The following is a 16,269-nucleotide window of genomic DNA, read 5'->3' as shown; positions in this document are numbered from 1 at the left end:
ACACTTGAAGTTTTCTTTTTTTTAAAGAGAGTGAGAGAGACAGAGAGGAAGGGAGAGAGAGGGTAGAGAGAGAGATGAGAAGCATCAATTCATAGTTGAATCCCCATAGTTGTTTATTGATTGCTTCTCATATGTACCCTGATTGGGGGGGAGGGGTGCTTAACTGAACCAGTGACCTTGGACTCAAGCCAGCAACCCTAGGATCATATTAATCCCACACTCAAGCCGGCAACTTCAGGGTTTTGAACCTGGAACCTCTGTGTCTCAGGTCAGTGCTCTATCCATAACATCACCACCACTCAGGCTGAAGTTTTCTTGATACATTCTTCTATTATTTTAGGAAATATTTATATAATAGGATAAAAATAGGTAATTTATCATCTTCGTGTCAGGTAGTACCTCTAAAAAAATATATGTAATTTAAAACTGGCAGTGATAGCAAAGTATTGAATTATTTACTACATACTCTAGAAGGCATTAGGCAAACAGATAAAAGGACAGTCTTTTTTCCAAGTACCTTAGTATCTAGTGAGGGAGAAAATGGACACATAGTGTTTATCTAATAATGGTAATAAGTACCCACTTCAGATGGTTTTGTGAAGATTTTATAAATTAATGTTAAATAAAACAGTTGTAACAATAATTAGCCCTGAGCAAATGCGGAATATGTGTTTGCTGTTGTTAATACAATGAGAGGTTAGCACAGGGCTCACTGAAAGCACAGAGAAAAGTAGCTTCTGCCCTCTGGGATGGGTTTTCGAAAAGAGGAGACGCTTGAACTGAGGATGAATTTGCCTAATCAGATGGATAAGTAGGTAAATAAAGCTTTGTACATAATTAGAAAGGCATGGAGACAATAGAAGGAAACAGGGAAAAAGAAAGATATACTTTTTTTTTAGCACTTCTGGATGGTTATGGCTGGAAGAGGGAGTAGTTGGAGATAAAGCTGTAATTCAGAGGGCCTGAACTAAGTAGGGCAGATACTTGCTTTGTCTATTATTGTACTGTCATTTCCCACCATACAGTTTGACATATTTACTGAGTTAATACTTGAATATTATCCTCAAAGCTATGTTCAACGATTGGGGTATTTTAAGGAGAGATGTGTTTAGATTAGCACTTGGATGATAAGAGAAAAGGCAGAAAGATTGGTTAAGAAGTTATTACAATAATTCAAGTAAGAAATGGTAAGCATTGGCATTGGGAATAGAGAAAGAACAGATTGGAACGGATTAAGGGATAGTGTGGATTGGATTTATAATATGAAGAATGAGGGGAGAATGAGTCTTAGATTTTTTGGCCTGAGCGACTACAAAATAGGAGTGTGCGCGCCCGTGAACACACACACACACACAAATAATAATAGTAGCACCATTTATTTAATCAATAGAAAAAGAAGGTATTTTAGAACTGTTAAAATTGAGGTACCCATGAGATATCCAGGTGGAGACATCTAATAATAGCCTGAGCTCTAGAGAAAAATATAAGCTGAAGACATTGGCATGTATCTATACTAGTCGAAGCAAAGAAATGGATGAGGCTATTTAGAGTACAAGTAAAAAGGTTTCTTGACAGAATCATTGGTAAAATTGGTATTTAAGAAGGGCTACTGAGGAACAAAAGAAACAAAAAAGGAATGGATAAAAAAATTGGAAAATTAGGATAAAGTGGTACCACTGAAGATAAGCTAGGAATATTTCACAGATTTTTTTTTAAAAGATTTTATTTATCCATTTTTATTGGAGAGAGAGAGAGAGAGAGAGGAAAGAGATAGAGAGAACAGGGGGAGGAGCAGGAAGCATCAACTCCCATATGTGCCTTGACCAGGCAAGCCCAGGGTTTTGAACCGGCAACCTCAGCATTCCAGGTTGACGCTTTATCCACTGCGCCACCACAGGTCAGGCGCTAGGAATATTTCAAGGAAAAAGTAGTCAGATATTTAAATATACAGAGTTGTGAAATACAATATTAACAGAAACATTTTAGATTTGACCATTATTATATTATTACATATAATTTCTTAAAAATGGTTTCATAGTGGGGAATGGTGAAACAGAAATGAATTTACACTATAAAGGGAAAAATATAAATCCAAAGATTCTACCTTTAAATTACTTTATACATGATTTATGTTAAAAATTTTTTATAATAATGGACCTAATGAAATGGGCCAGAGTTTAAAGACTGGATCTACCACTTAAGAATTTTGTGATTTTTGCCTGACCAGGCGGTGGCACAGTGGATAGAAGCATAGGACTGGGATGCAATGGACCCAGGTTCAAGACCCCAGTTGAGCGCAGGCTCATTTGGTGTGAGCAAAGCTCACCAGCTTGGACCCAAGGTCTCTGGCTTGAGTGAGGGGTCACTCAGTCTGCTGAAGGCCCACAGTCAAGGCACATATGAGAAAGCAATCAATGAGCAACTAAAATGTCACAACGAAAAACTAATAATTGATGCTTCTCATCTCTCTGCGTTCCTGTCTGTCTGTCCCTCTCTCTGACTCTTGCTCTCTCTCTCTATTTAAAAAAAAAAAAGAATTTTGTGATTTTTTTCACCCTGGCTGGGTAACTCAGTTGGTTAAAGTGTTGTCTCAATATGCCAAGGGTCTGGGTTCGATCCCAGGTCAGGGCACATAAGGAATCAACCAATGAATGCATTGAATGAAAAACAGCAAATTGATAATCTTTCTCTTTCTCTTTCAAATCAATAAAAAAATATTTTTTAAGAATTTTGTGATATTGGTCAAGCTCTTTAACCTCATATATAAAAATAGTGTTATTAATAATATATATCTCATATTTGGTCAATGTAAAGTTCTGGGAACAACTTCTAATTCAACTGTAACACATGGCTTTTTTAATCCTGTTTTGTAGCATATTGTTCACAGCAAAATTCTAAATTTTAGGTCCATTTTAAAATAAAATTTTAATATGCATATTTCATTACTTTCTAAAAGTATTTTGCTTAGAGTATTTTTTCGCTAACTAACCTTTTCTTTTTAGCAAGTAATAAAACAATTTCTTCTTTAAGCTTTCCTATATTAAACAGTAACCTGACATTTTTCTGTTACAGAACTTTGCCAGGGTTAAAATGCAGGTAACCATGTCACTCTCTTCCCTGGTGGGTACATCTCAGAATTTTAATGAAGAATTCTTAAGACGTTCTCTGAAGACTATCTTGACATATGCTGAAGAAGATCTGGAATTGAGGGAAACAACATTTCCTGATCAGGTCAGAAATGCCACTTTCTACATCATTAATTGAAATAGGATATAAAAATAGGCACTTTTCCAAATTGTTAAATCAAACTTTGTTTTTTACATGAGGAACCTATATTTTTCTTTCAATTCACATATCATAAGGCCATAGACAGGGCTGAATTGTTTAGTTTCAATAAACCATTTTTCTTCTTGGATTGGTTAATAAAAAGTGTTAAATTCTGTGTACTTGTAACAAAAAGAGCAGTAGACTTAGTGTGGACAAAGCTTTATGATGAAATATTATTCCCACTTATTATTAAAATAGTAATTTACCTTAAAAACTAAAGTTAAAAAAACAAAACAAAACTAAAGTTTCTACAAACTATGTTTTGGTAAAATCAGAAACATACGAGAAGATTTTCTTTTGTGTTTTTTTCTTGTATCTACTCTATCCCTATATTTTATTTCTACTTACGGTTCTACTTGTTTCCAGGTGAAAGAACTGAAAAAAACAATCTGCTGAGGAATTGTTATAAAGTTTAGCACCCTTGACCCACCATACCGCAGTATTCTCATACTCTTAACCCTATCAATATCATATTATTTTGAAATCTTTAGATGTTCATCTGAGATATCTCCACACTAATTTAGTAATTTTGATTGAATGGCAATTGAAGAATGTTTTTCATATAATCCTCTGCTGCAGGTCCAAGATTTGGTTTTCAATCTTCACATGATCCTTTCTGATACTGTTAAAATGAAGGAACACCAGGAGGATCCTGAAATGTTGATTGATCTGATGTACAGGTAGTGTTTGCTTGATTCACTTATGCCTTGTATAATGAGCTTGAATATGTAAGGCACAGGAAACATTGGATAAAAAAACCCCCACAAATATTAAGTCATTTTCTAATGGTAGATTGGAAAGTCAAAGTGCACTTTTTCCAGCCTGCCTTTTCAGATCTCCTATGTAACTTCTTTCAAGAATGATGCATAATTGTTCAGCATATTAATTATCAAAAACAAGAGGGTTTTAAAAAATAACCATACACATTTAACACTTGGACCCTAGACTTCCTAGGAAAGCTCAAGACCCATATTCTAAATGGAAAGTTAAGTCCTTTAAGAAGAAAATATAGTATATTAATGTTTACTATAACATTAATTTTCCTGACTATGCCTATAGAATAATATTTTTAGGGGAACATTTTGAGAATTTTGTAATTCCTTTTTTTTTTTTTTTTTTTGACAGAGACAGACAGTCAGATAGGGACAGGAAAGGAGAGAGATGAGAAGCATCAATTTTTCATTGTGGCACTTTAGTTCATTGATTGCTTTCTCATATGTGCCTTGATGGTGGGGGTGGAGGGGTGGGACGGGTGTGGCTACAGCAGAGCAAGTGACCCCTTGCTCAAGCCAGTGACCTTGGGCTCAAGCTGGTGAATCTGTGCTCAAGCCTGATGAGCCCACACTCAATCTTGGACCTCTGGGTTTTGAACCTGGGTCCTCTGTGTCCTAGTCTGATGCTCTATCCACTGTGTCACCTCCTAGTCAGGCATTTCTCTTATATTTTGAAAGACATAAAACGAGACTTTTTGTCACATGACCCTCTCTTTTCATGGATTTGGAGTTAGTTCTTCATAGACACAAATAAGACAAATATTTAAAGTAAAGATGATACAATCAAATTATCTTTTATAAATCTTTTTTTCTTGAATATAAAACTTACTGATAGTTCCATAATGAACACATAAATTTTCAAAGATTTCTTTACCTATCATTTTCTTTAATGGCCATATTTTAATATGACATGTTATATTAGTGCCCCCACTGAAAAAACCTGATTTACCCATTCCATGGGCCCACGGCTATTTTCTCTAATCGTACCCAAAGACATTTCCATACCACTCAAAAACTTATTTTAATAGGCTGTGGTAGAAATAACAGAAACCTTTGTAGGTAGACAATGAATGAGCAATCTAAACTCCCTTTCAGCTTAGGAGGCAAATGCTAATTGGAAAGAATTTCTGTTCTAATTAGAATTGCCAAGGGCTACCAGACGTCTCCAGACCTACGGCTGACCTGGTTGCAGAACATGGCGGGCAAACACTCGGAGCGCAGTAACCACGCGGAGGCGGCGCAGTGCCTGGTGCACTCGGCAGCCCTGGTTGCTGAATACCTGAGCATGCTGGAGGACCGCAAATACCTGCCCGTGGGCTGTGTAACCTTTCAGGTAGGAAAATGCCAGGTTTCCATTTGATTGAGGGATGTCCTTTTTTGGTTTTAACTTTTCTCACTGGGGTTTAGATTAGTGAGGAAAGCACAAAGATGGAAGGTGTACTTCATACGATGAATTAAGATTTCACTGTCACTGTCATTAATACATTTTTAAGAAGTACTTCTTAATTCTCTCTCCACACGTTCTTACCTCTGAATTATCAGTACTGATTATGTGTATGCTCTTTGCCCTTACTGCTGGGGACTTTATGGAAACTATGGAATACACTTAGCACACTAAGAATCAGAATTCGATGGAAACTCTTAACTGGCTTTAATTGACATGCCAGATAAACCAACATTGTCCACTCCCTGTATAAAATAGGCTAATATCATGACTCAAAGGTGATAGTTTTCTCTCTGGTAGTATTACCTATCTCTGACTCACTGGCTGAATTCTTTGTTTACTAAGAGTCAATCATGAGTTGCTTTTTATAAAAAACCATTTTAATGCCAGGTTTGAAAATTTTCAAATTTTAATTAAATATTATATCCTCTGATGAAACCTGAATGCAAAAAGAAAATGAGTAATTGTTTCTCTGAAAATTAAATCAAATGATGTGCAAAGACTTGATTAAAGTGAGTCTCCAAAACTTTGTTAATTTTGGACCAAGATTACAGGAAAAGCTCCTAGAAGTCTCGGATAATTTGATCATCTTTTTAAGTTAAGATTTTTACTCTACTTTAAAGAAAGCAAAACTGAAAATATTAAAATAACAGAAATCTTTGGAGATAGACACTGAACGAGCATTATGAGTGTTTAGTCAAGAAAAATTACATGGCCTGACCAGGCGGTGGCGCAGTGGATAGAGCGTCGGACTGGGATGCAGAGGACCCAGGTTCGAGACCCCGAGGTCGCCAGCTTGAGCACGGGCTCATCTGGTTTGAGCAAAGCTCACCAGTTTGGACCCAAGGTTGCTGGCTCGAGCAAGGGGTTACTTGGTCTGCTGTAGCCCCACGGTCAAGGCACATATGAGAAAGCAATCAATGAACAACTAAGGCATCGCAACGAAAAACTGAAGATTGATGCTTCTCATCTCTCTTCATTCCTGTCTGTCTGTTCCTCTCCATCCCTCTCTCTGACTCTCTCTCTTTGTAAAAAAAAAAAAAAAAAAAAGAAGAAGAAAAATTACATGGAACTCTAATCCTGAGACCCATACACAAAGGAAAGGTCTTAGACCCACTTCAAAATCTTGGCAAATGAGTGTATATCTACTGTAAATGTTTAGGTTAAAATAAAATATTTAAATTATGTATTATTTATTTTTTAGAAATAATGTCTGATCCCAATCTTATGGGGTAAATGGCTTTTATTACACCTGAGTTTTTCATTAATTTATTGTATGTTGGACAAGTCAAAGAGACTATTTTTTTGTACCTTAATTTCCCTCATAGAGAGTTTTGACAAGATCAAATACTATTTTAAGTCTCTCTAGATATCCTGTGTCCTATCACTGTTTTCCTTAGCTCGTGATTTTTAAAGCTTTTCTTTCTCACAACTTTTTATGATGGCAGAATTATTTAGCAATGATGTGTCATTTTATTATCTTCAAAATACAAAAAGTTTGTAGAGATATATTTGTCTTATATCAGTGCATTGACTACCCATTTTTTTAACCTGAACTGATAACTACAATATATTTCATCTTCAATTCCATCTTCATATACATCTTTCATGCTAATAGATTAATTCCATTTCACAAAGCTTGTCGATTTATTTCTTCCTAGAATATTTCATCTAATGTCTTAGAAGAGTCTGCAGTCTCAGATGACGTGGTATCTCCAGATGAAGAAGGTATCTGCTCCGGAAAGTACTTTACTGAGTCAGGACTTGTGGGATTGCTGGAACAAGCAGCTGCATCTTTCTCTATGGTAGGTGACTCTTTCATTCTCTTGCCCCAGTTACAGACCTCTGAATTACTAGTGATGTGTATATTTATTCTCTCTGCCTATGATCCTGCTGTTCCTTTATGATGGTTTTCTCTAAGCACCTTAAGAACTGTCTAATAACAAATTTTCTTCCTAGATTCATCATTGCTTACTCCTTTTAATCTTAATAATCTGTTACTTCTAGTGTTTTTCATTTGCTTGTTTATGGGCCAACACTTAATCTACAACAGCTTTTTTTTTTTTTATAAAATTTTTACCAGCAAACATTTTCTAAAACCTAAATTTTATAAGAAATAGAACAAAACAAAACAAAAAGACTCTAGATGATTTAAGTTCCCGTTTGGGTAGACTGACATGGCTCTCAATATAGAGTTTGTTAATTGGATGAAAGGGAGGATCTTTTTCTGAGTGTGTTGGAGAGTTATCTTTTTCTGAGTTTTCTGGTACTCAGGAGAGTTATGGTCACTCATTCCATTGCTTGCCCTTTTAGGTAGGTGCTAGGGGCCTGGAGCTTGCTTATCAGGGACTTTGAAATACATCCTATATCTCTTGTCTGACCTACTCTACCATGCTTTAACCCTAGTCCTGTCTTTCCCCATCTGTATGTGAAAAGTTGAAGTAGTCATGTGAATCTAAGATGGGATATTTATCAGTGAAGGGAGAGAGAACTAGCGAATCCCTTTCTTAAGCCATGGTGATAGGATCACCTACTTTCTGTGACTTTTCTGCTGAGTGTTTAGTGTCCTAGCACCAAGGTTTAGGAGACAGTGAGGTTCACATTAGCAAGAGTGGTAGCTTGAGATAATAAGCAATTCTGCCCTCCTTCGCCATTGTACTGTTATTGGGATTTAGTTATTTCTTCTCTTGGCCTTATCCTACTTTGAAGTATAGATTTAGGAGGCAACAGCCAGAATTCAAATCCTAACTCTGCCACCTTAGTAGTTAAATCAGTTCAGACACCAATTACTCAAACTATCTTGAGTGCCTTACTTTTCTTACCCATTATGCATCTAAGTACCTACCTCATAGGAATATTGTTATGATTAAATGAGTTAATATATGTAATGTGGCTCTGGATAATAATAGTGTGTTTGCCATTATCCTCCTCCTCATTATTTTCACTTAGAACCAGCTCACTAAAATATGATTCTTAGACTCAAAATATTAGGTGTTGGTCCACTTTATATTTTTTGTCTTTGAGAACCTTGACTGTCGGGATTTCCCTTGGATCTCTGCTCCTTGAGTGTCAGTATAACTGGTCTGAACTAGCAGAAGAAAAAGGTGTTTTTCTATTAATGAAATATTTTAATAAATATACAATTTATGTGTTTATAATTTTAATAATTCACACTAGTGAATTTATATTGTAGTACAGTAGCCTATATTTCAGAATTTTTTGGAAATAAACAACATAATTATGAATTTCATTCTTTTTCAATTAATCTATTTAATCTTAATTAAAATCTTAGTGGGGCATTAAATATGTTTCACTATTATAGCTACATGACTGCTTAAACATAGTCTTGTGAACTGACTAGAAAATCTAAGAACTACATGTTTATTTCCTAGGGAAAATATGTTTCCTGATTTACGAGGCAATGGGAATTTAATGACTCTTGGAAATCATCTCTTTCTTCCCTCACTACAGCCACCAATCCATGATTAAAGACTGGAGAATGGAATAGTGGTACAAACACATTTTGTCACTCACTCTGAATATAACCTGAGCAACCCTTGGCCAACAAGTGGCCAGCTAGCTTCTTGTAAAATAAAATCTAATGGCTCAAGACCTTCTCATGTTTTGTTATAGATCAGTTATTTTTCTGTAGGATATTCCAGTATTTCCCATGCCAATTTAATATTTTGGAAAAGTTAAATAAGTTTTATAGCAGGTCGCAGGTTAGCTGTTATCTGTGTATCTGTAACCAATATAATAATTAGATTTCTAATATTTTTCTGCAGATACACACATTTACATTTACTGAAGTAATTACTGGGTAGATAGAAGCAGAATGTTCAATTCAAATTTTATAGAATTATAAATATGAATATATATGTGTGATGTTAAATGTACACACTCACGCCTGACCAGGTGGTGACGCAGTGGATAAAGCGTCCAAGGTTGCCAGCTTGAGTGTGGGCTCATCTGGTTTGAGCAAAGCTCACCAGCTTGGACCCAAGGTCACTGGCTAGAGCAAGGGATCACTCGTTCTGCTATAGCTCCACAGTCAAGGCACATATGAGAAAGCAATCAATGAACAACTAAGGTGTCGCAATGAAAAACTGATGATTGATGCTTCTCATTTCTCTCCGTTCCTGTCTGTCCCTATCTATCCCTCTCTCTGACTCTCTGTCTCTGAAAAAAAAAATGTACACACTCACATGCATACATGTATCTATCCATTCATCTAGAGGAGACAATTCATTGTGGAAAAGTCTTTTATTGTTTTAGTAAAATTAAAAATTAGTACTATTTTTATGTCCTATTGGAAAAGCTTCAGTGGTATTGTTTTAGCAGATATTGTGAGTTCATAAATAATAAGTGTTGGCCTGACCTGTGGTGGCACAGTGGATAAAGCGTCGACCTGGAAATGCTGAGGTTGCCGGTTCGAAACCCTGGGCTTGCCTGGTCAAGGCACATATGGGAGTTGATGCTTCCAGCTCCTCCCCCCTTCTCTCTCTCTCTGTCTCTCCTCTCTCTCTGTCTCTCCCTCTCCTGTCTAAAATGAATAAATAAAAAAAATAAATAAATAAGTGTTTACTTTCTTATTGATGTAAAAGAAAGCAATATCTTATAACATTATTCCTATAGGCTGGCATGTATGAAGCAGTTAACGAGGTTTACAAAGTACTTATTCCTATTCATGAAGCTAATCGGGATGCAAAGAAACTATCCACAATTCATGGTAAACTTCAAGAAGCCTTCAGCAAAATTGTTCATCAGGTAATGATTGCAATTTCTAGCTTCAGTGTAAATGGAGAAAACTATCTAAAAACATTAATGTTGCATTGTACTGGTATCAAACTGGATTTCACAGAATGACCATTTTAATTAGGTTACACATCAACAGTGTCAAAATGATGGTTCAGGACCAAAACAAGGCTCATTAACCAAAAAAATGAATTTACCTAGAATAGGTTAAGATCATTCTAAACTTCCCACATAGCTTTTCTTTTTTTCTTCACATTTTTTGAATTATTACTAGTTGCTAAATCCTTGTAAAATGTGAGTTAGTTTCTGTTTCACAGTTATAATTATGAATCTGATTTTTAAATTGATTTCTATCCTTTGCTGCCCAAAATGTTTTATATTTAAGTTAATTTTTAGTAAATGATATGAAAGTTTATTAAACCATATTTTGTGATTTCAGCTGGACTTAACTGTTTTTCCTAGATGTTTCCATTCAGTCGTCCTTTGATATATTTCTGATATGAAAATAATGAATAAAATGATTGTCTTATGTTTATTCAATTATAATAGTATGATTGTCTTATGTTTATTCAATTAAAAACTTTAGTACTTGTTTATAGTTCATGGAATCCACATATTATTACATACACAAAAGAAATAAAAATAAGCTTGGTTTAAAAATGACTTAGACTATTAGCAATTGATGTCCCACAAACTAAATCCTTGGCTCCATTTAAATACTTGAAATACCCTGTTGAGCCTTCTCCTTCTCCCCTTTACTATTCACTTTCCTGTGCTGCCCATGCTATTATCTGCTACTGCCTTCATCTAAGAAGAAAGTGGAATATTGAATATCTGCTTTTGTATTCAGTACTAGTCCTACTTCATTGTCTATCAGCTTGACCTCCTCTTTCTCGCCATGGACTAAGCTATTATTCTAAATGAATTGGTATAATGTAAAAACTTTAACAGTCTTAAAATAGGGCTGCTCTACTGTTACACCAGAATTTTATTGGCATCTACTAAAATATTGAAATTGCAAAAGATTTACTAGGATTCATGATCATAATGATGGGTCTTTTTATTATCAGTTGTACATATACTGTCAAAGGAACGTCATTCCAGCTTCCAGAGCTGTAAACTGCAAATTATACAGGTCAGGTCTGGAACATTACAAGAAACTTTTGTCCATTTGTACCAAAGGCATTTGACCAAAATTGCAATTTCTATTCCAGTTTACCTTGGGTAGTTGAGTGAGGTTCAGCTGAGTTTAGTTAGAGATCTAATTTATACATACAAATGGAGCAAGCAGTTGGCTTTCTTTCCCCAAAATATGTACTTTCACCTTTAGGGTTTATAAAAGGTGAAATTTTAGCTATTAGGTTTTGAAGAAGTAATGTGTACAATTATCAGAGGTCTAAAAAGTGAAAGAATATGGTGTTTAAAATATCCTCTTGTCTTCTATTTGTGGAGAAGAATTTATGATATATGGTACCTTTACAACTACTGAATTTCCTTTGGCCTTTTTTTTTTTTGTTCTTTTTAAACAGTTTTTTTTTATGACCTGCCCTTTTTTACTTTTTATTATACAGAGTACTGGCTGGGAGGTAGGTAATGTTTTAGTTAGATAAAGACACTAATAGATTGATTTGATTAGATCTTATGCCAATGCTTTGCCCACATGTGCTAGCTGTGGGCATTCTGTTGCTATCTGCTATCAACCGAATTCATTAACCAAAGAAATGTTGTTAGAATACCGTAAGTTATTTTTTAATTTATTAATTAAGAAGTGTAGGCAGTGCATGGAAATCCATGTTATACTAATGAGATTCTTTGGTAAATGAGCCACTTTGTCATCACTTTAGTTTGTTTTTATCCTTTGAAGCATTTTCTTTCATCAACATTTACACACAGATTTCTTTTTTTTAACCATATTTTTCCACCTCATTTTACAGAGGTCGATTTATGTGTTATTGCTCAGAGGTGTAAATAGAAAATACTGTATGTCATCTGATCTTAGATGCCATCCCACTATTCTATATGCATTTAAGAAAGAAAAAAGAAACCTGTGTATTAAACCCATAACCACCTCTCAGTTGAAAAATGAATGCCAACTACAGAGATATTAAAATGTGGACGGAAAAGATGTGCATCTTAGAATTGATGGAAGAATATGTTAATTTGATTTTGACTCACTTCACCTTGAGCATAAGCACTACTAAGGAAAGAAATTCACGTTTGTCATTTTAATATTGTTGGGAGGACAGATAAAGAGGTTGATAGAACTTAAAATTTAATTTGACCTCATATTCTGACAGAACTCGATAATTAGTGTTTAATGAAAACTATGTGTGCTTTTTTTTTTCTTTAGTCAAAAAGAGACAGACAGACAGACATGAAGGGAGAGATGAGAAGCCTTAATTCTTTGTTGTGGCACCTTAGTTGTTCATTGATTGCTTTCTCATATGTGCCTTGACCAGGGGGCTATAGCAGAGCAAGTGACCCCTTGCTCAAGCCAGCAACCTTGGTCTCAAGCCAGTGACCTTTGGGCTCAAGCCAGCAACCATGGGGTCATGTCTATAATCCCATGCTCAAACCAGTGACCCCGCCTGCGCTCAAGCCAGATGAGCCCATGCTCAAGCTGGTGAGCTCCGGGTTTCAAACCTGGGTCTTCTGCATCCCAGGCCAATGCTCTATCCACTGTGCCTCTGCCTGATCAGGCTATGTGTGCTTCCCTTTATGTAGGAAGTGGTTAGACTCATGAAAAGTTATATGTAAATCAATCTTACCTAGAAAATGCCAGGAAGAAATTGTTTGCCATTGTTTTAAATTCTTCTGTAAAGGAAGAAATTCTATAAAATCGGTTCTAATTTATTTTGATGAGGTAAAGCCAGGTATTAATAAATTAGATTTATTTAAAGCTAGATGTATTTTTGAAGTTGTCTGCTTTGCCTCTCACTTGGTAGTCAAGTTTATCTTGACTAAACAGCGTAGGCTTTCTGTTTGGTTTTGCATTGCAGTCCTTGTTTGGGGTCCCAATTAGAAAACCTTAGGAATAAGTGTTACTACTGCATTTTCTTCCATTTCTGAATTGGTTCCCACCTTTCGCTTTTGTACTTTTACATCTACCTTAATTCTCCAGCTTAAATGTACATGACCGTATTAATACCTAGCACAGAATAATACCTGAGCATAGACCCTCATTTCTGTGTTTCAAGACACACATAAAGAGACTTGCCATGGTTATCTGCGAGTGATAAAGTTCCTTATGGATTTTCTATCGTGAAATGGAGTTAGCTGAAAAGTAAGCACAAAAGATGTATGGAAACCTCTGAGCAGTTTATTATCAGTTTGCTTGATGCTAAATCGACCCCTGAAAGGTATAATTTTCACTGGTTATGACATTAATATCATTCTGTCATCATGTTTATTGCATGGTAAAAGTCACACAGATTTTATTTTTTTGTTGATATCTTGTCACTTGACCTTTCACTGGACCTTTAGCTTTGTAGCTTCTAAAATTGTTGCACGCTTGTTTTTTGCTTTTTCCTTGTAAAACTTAAATGGATGCTTGCATTTTAAAAATGTGTTTGCTACCATTTGCTGCTTATTTGTTTTGAAATTTCCCTAATTAAAATGCTTTCTGTTTTCTCTTCTCTCTTGCCCCTGGTTGCTGACCCCACTCCCTACTTTTACTATTGTCTATTGTGGTAAGTTCCTATCTTGTGAATATTTTCTATTTGACTTGGAAAACTTCAATAATTTCATTTTTTCTAAAAAACTATGTTTTCTAGCTAATTTCTTGGTATTCTCAAAGAACTCTCACTGGCTTGAAATTCAATAAGAATAATTTATACATTGTAGAATGACTTGTTGACTTTAAAAAAAAAGCCTTCTGGGCTTATATATTAGCAATGTGTTTTATTTTTCATTATGCTTCTTGATTTGGTACAAATTATTTGGGTTGGTAAAGCTTTTGGGGGATATGTATGTGGGTTTGTGTGAGTGTGTAAAAGATAACTCTAAAACTTGACACTTAGCAATTAGTAAAGTATTTACCATGTGAAATAACAAATCACAAGCCCTTCTTGAATCACGGTGGCTGTTAGTCTGCTGTGCCAGTCTCAATACCTTGATAGCTGTTTACTGTTCACTGTTACTTTTTCTTCTCCCAAGTCCAGTTTTTAAAACAATAGGAAATAAAATATACTTTAATCATTTATGATTGCATTTTAAATTATTTTTCCAAAAAAATGTTAAATTTCTGTATAGAGATTTTTATAACCTCATATTGTGTGCATATTATATTTTCAAAAATATGTTTGTCTCTTTATATTTATCTGAATAGTGATCTGTTGTATTCAGAAGTAGAAAGTTTGTATTCACAGTAGAGGACAAGTTTTGTGAGAGAGGAAGATAAAACACAGGGGGAGAGGTACCACATAATTACTCAAGGAAATTCTCAAGGAAGACATCAGAGAAGTGTAAGATGGTATACATATATACTTATGTCCTAGTGTTATATACAGTATATAGAGTATGGGGATTAGATAACCTAATTAAGAACTTGGGTTAAGGTGTCAAATATATTGGGATTTAAAGCTGAGCTCCACCAAAGTGTAGTTCCCAAGCGTGACCTTGGGCAAGTTACTTTTCCTTATCCTAAAATAAGGGGGGAAATAATGGTACCTAGCCCAGAGTTGTGATAAGAATTGACATAATGCATGTAACATGGATAGCCAGGGTCTAACACATACTAAGTACTCAAAAAATGTTGGAGATTATTATTACTGTTGTTATTACTATACTTATCATTATCATTATTATTACTTGGATTCTGAACACAGTCTGGTTAATAAAACCTAAAAGGTGTTATATTCCCATGTTGAGATCTGTTTCTAAATTGATAAAAGTGTATGTGTTCTTTAAGAAGATAGCTCTAACTGAAGGGAAGGGAATTACCACTGTGTGAACTACTGGTATGCTTATATGGGAATCAATTAACCTGAAGGAAGCACAATGGAAGACAATTGGGTGAGAATAAAAGAAGTTATAGAAGCGATATCATTGTTTAAACATAACCAGCCCAACAGAATGTGTCTCACAAAATACAGATTAAAAAATACTAGAACAGATTTAAGATATATTTGTCATAAGAGATTGCAACCATTAGAGACATGGATAGATCAGTAGATGGATTTCCTTGTCTGTCATCACCCATAAGATTGTGGAATCAGTAAGTAGAACTGCTAAGGAAGAATAAGTTGAAGTGTGGGATGATGGGAAGTTCAAGAAGAATTCATAACAATAAAGGAAGATAATATTGTAATGACATATGCTAGATTACAAGAAAGAAAGTGGATTTTTTAAAAATTCAAAGGGAAAACACATGTCATCCTGTGGTCCAAAACTTGGAAGAGAAAGGAAAGATGAAGTGATGTTTTTCCTGAAGATGAAGCTATGTGTTATGTTTTCATGAACTTGATAGTGTCAGTGGTTTGACACTTGAGAACTCTAAGTTGAAAATAAATTTACTAAGACTCTTAACTTTCCTTTCCCTGCTGCTCCCCACTTTACCATCCATACATACATTTGTTTTCAATTCCAGTAACTGCATATAGTTACCTCTTTGATCTTACCCCCTTAGTCTGCTTCAGACACACTGGCCCCCACCTCCCTGCTCTCTGAACACATTAGGTAGGCTCCTGCTTCAGAGCTTTGCTCTGGCTCTTTCCTCTGCCTGGAACCCAGTTTCACCAGAGATGCACATGAAATACTCTCACTTCCTTCATGTCTTTGCTCAGATATCACCTTATTGATGACATCTATTTGGATCATCCTCTTTGTCTCTTGTTCATTAATTTATCACTAATGTCTACAGCAGTTTGCTGACACATAGTAGGCACTCAGATATGTGAATGTGTGGTTTCCCTTACATTGTTTCATGACCTTTTCTTTTCCCACTTTCCCTCTTTCTCTGTAGCGAAATCT

At 35.3% G+C, this 16,269-nt stretch overlaps 1 protein-coding gene across 1 annotated transcript in view; it reads left to right on the top strand.

Moving 5' to 3' along the window:
* Positions 1–16,269, top strand: part of DOCK7 (dedicator of cytokinesis 7) — a 242,981-nt gene that overhangs the window by 210,923 nt on the left and 15,789 nt on the right. Inside the window, exons 38-43 of the mRNA XM_066376450.1 lie at positions 3,073–3,231; positions 3,907–4,007; positions 5,241–5,433; positions 7,206–7,349; positions 10,180–10,311; positions 11,871–11,885. Coding sequence (XP_066232547.1) covers positions 3,073–3,231; positions 3,907–4,007; positions 5,241–5,433; positions 7,206–7,349; positions 10,180–10,311; positions 11,871–11,885 — 744 coding nt within the window. The remainder of the gene's footprint in view (positions 1–3,072; positions 3,232–3,906; positions 4,008–5,240; positions 5,434–7,205; positions 7,350–10,179; positions 10,312–11,870; positions 11,886–16,269) is intronic.

Source organism: Saccopteryx leptura, chromosome 3, assembly GCF_036850995.1.
Source record: "Saccopteryx leptura isolate mSacLep1 chromosome 3, mSacLep1_pri_phased_curated, whole genome shotgun sequence".
In the NCBI taxonomy this organism is placed as follows: domain Eukaryota; kingdom Metazoa; phylum Chordata; class Mammalia; order Chiroptera; family Emballonuridae; genus Saccopteryx; species Saccopteryx leptura.
This window is presented reverse-complemented; position numbering and strand designations above follow the sequence as displayed.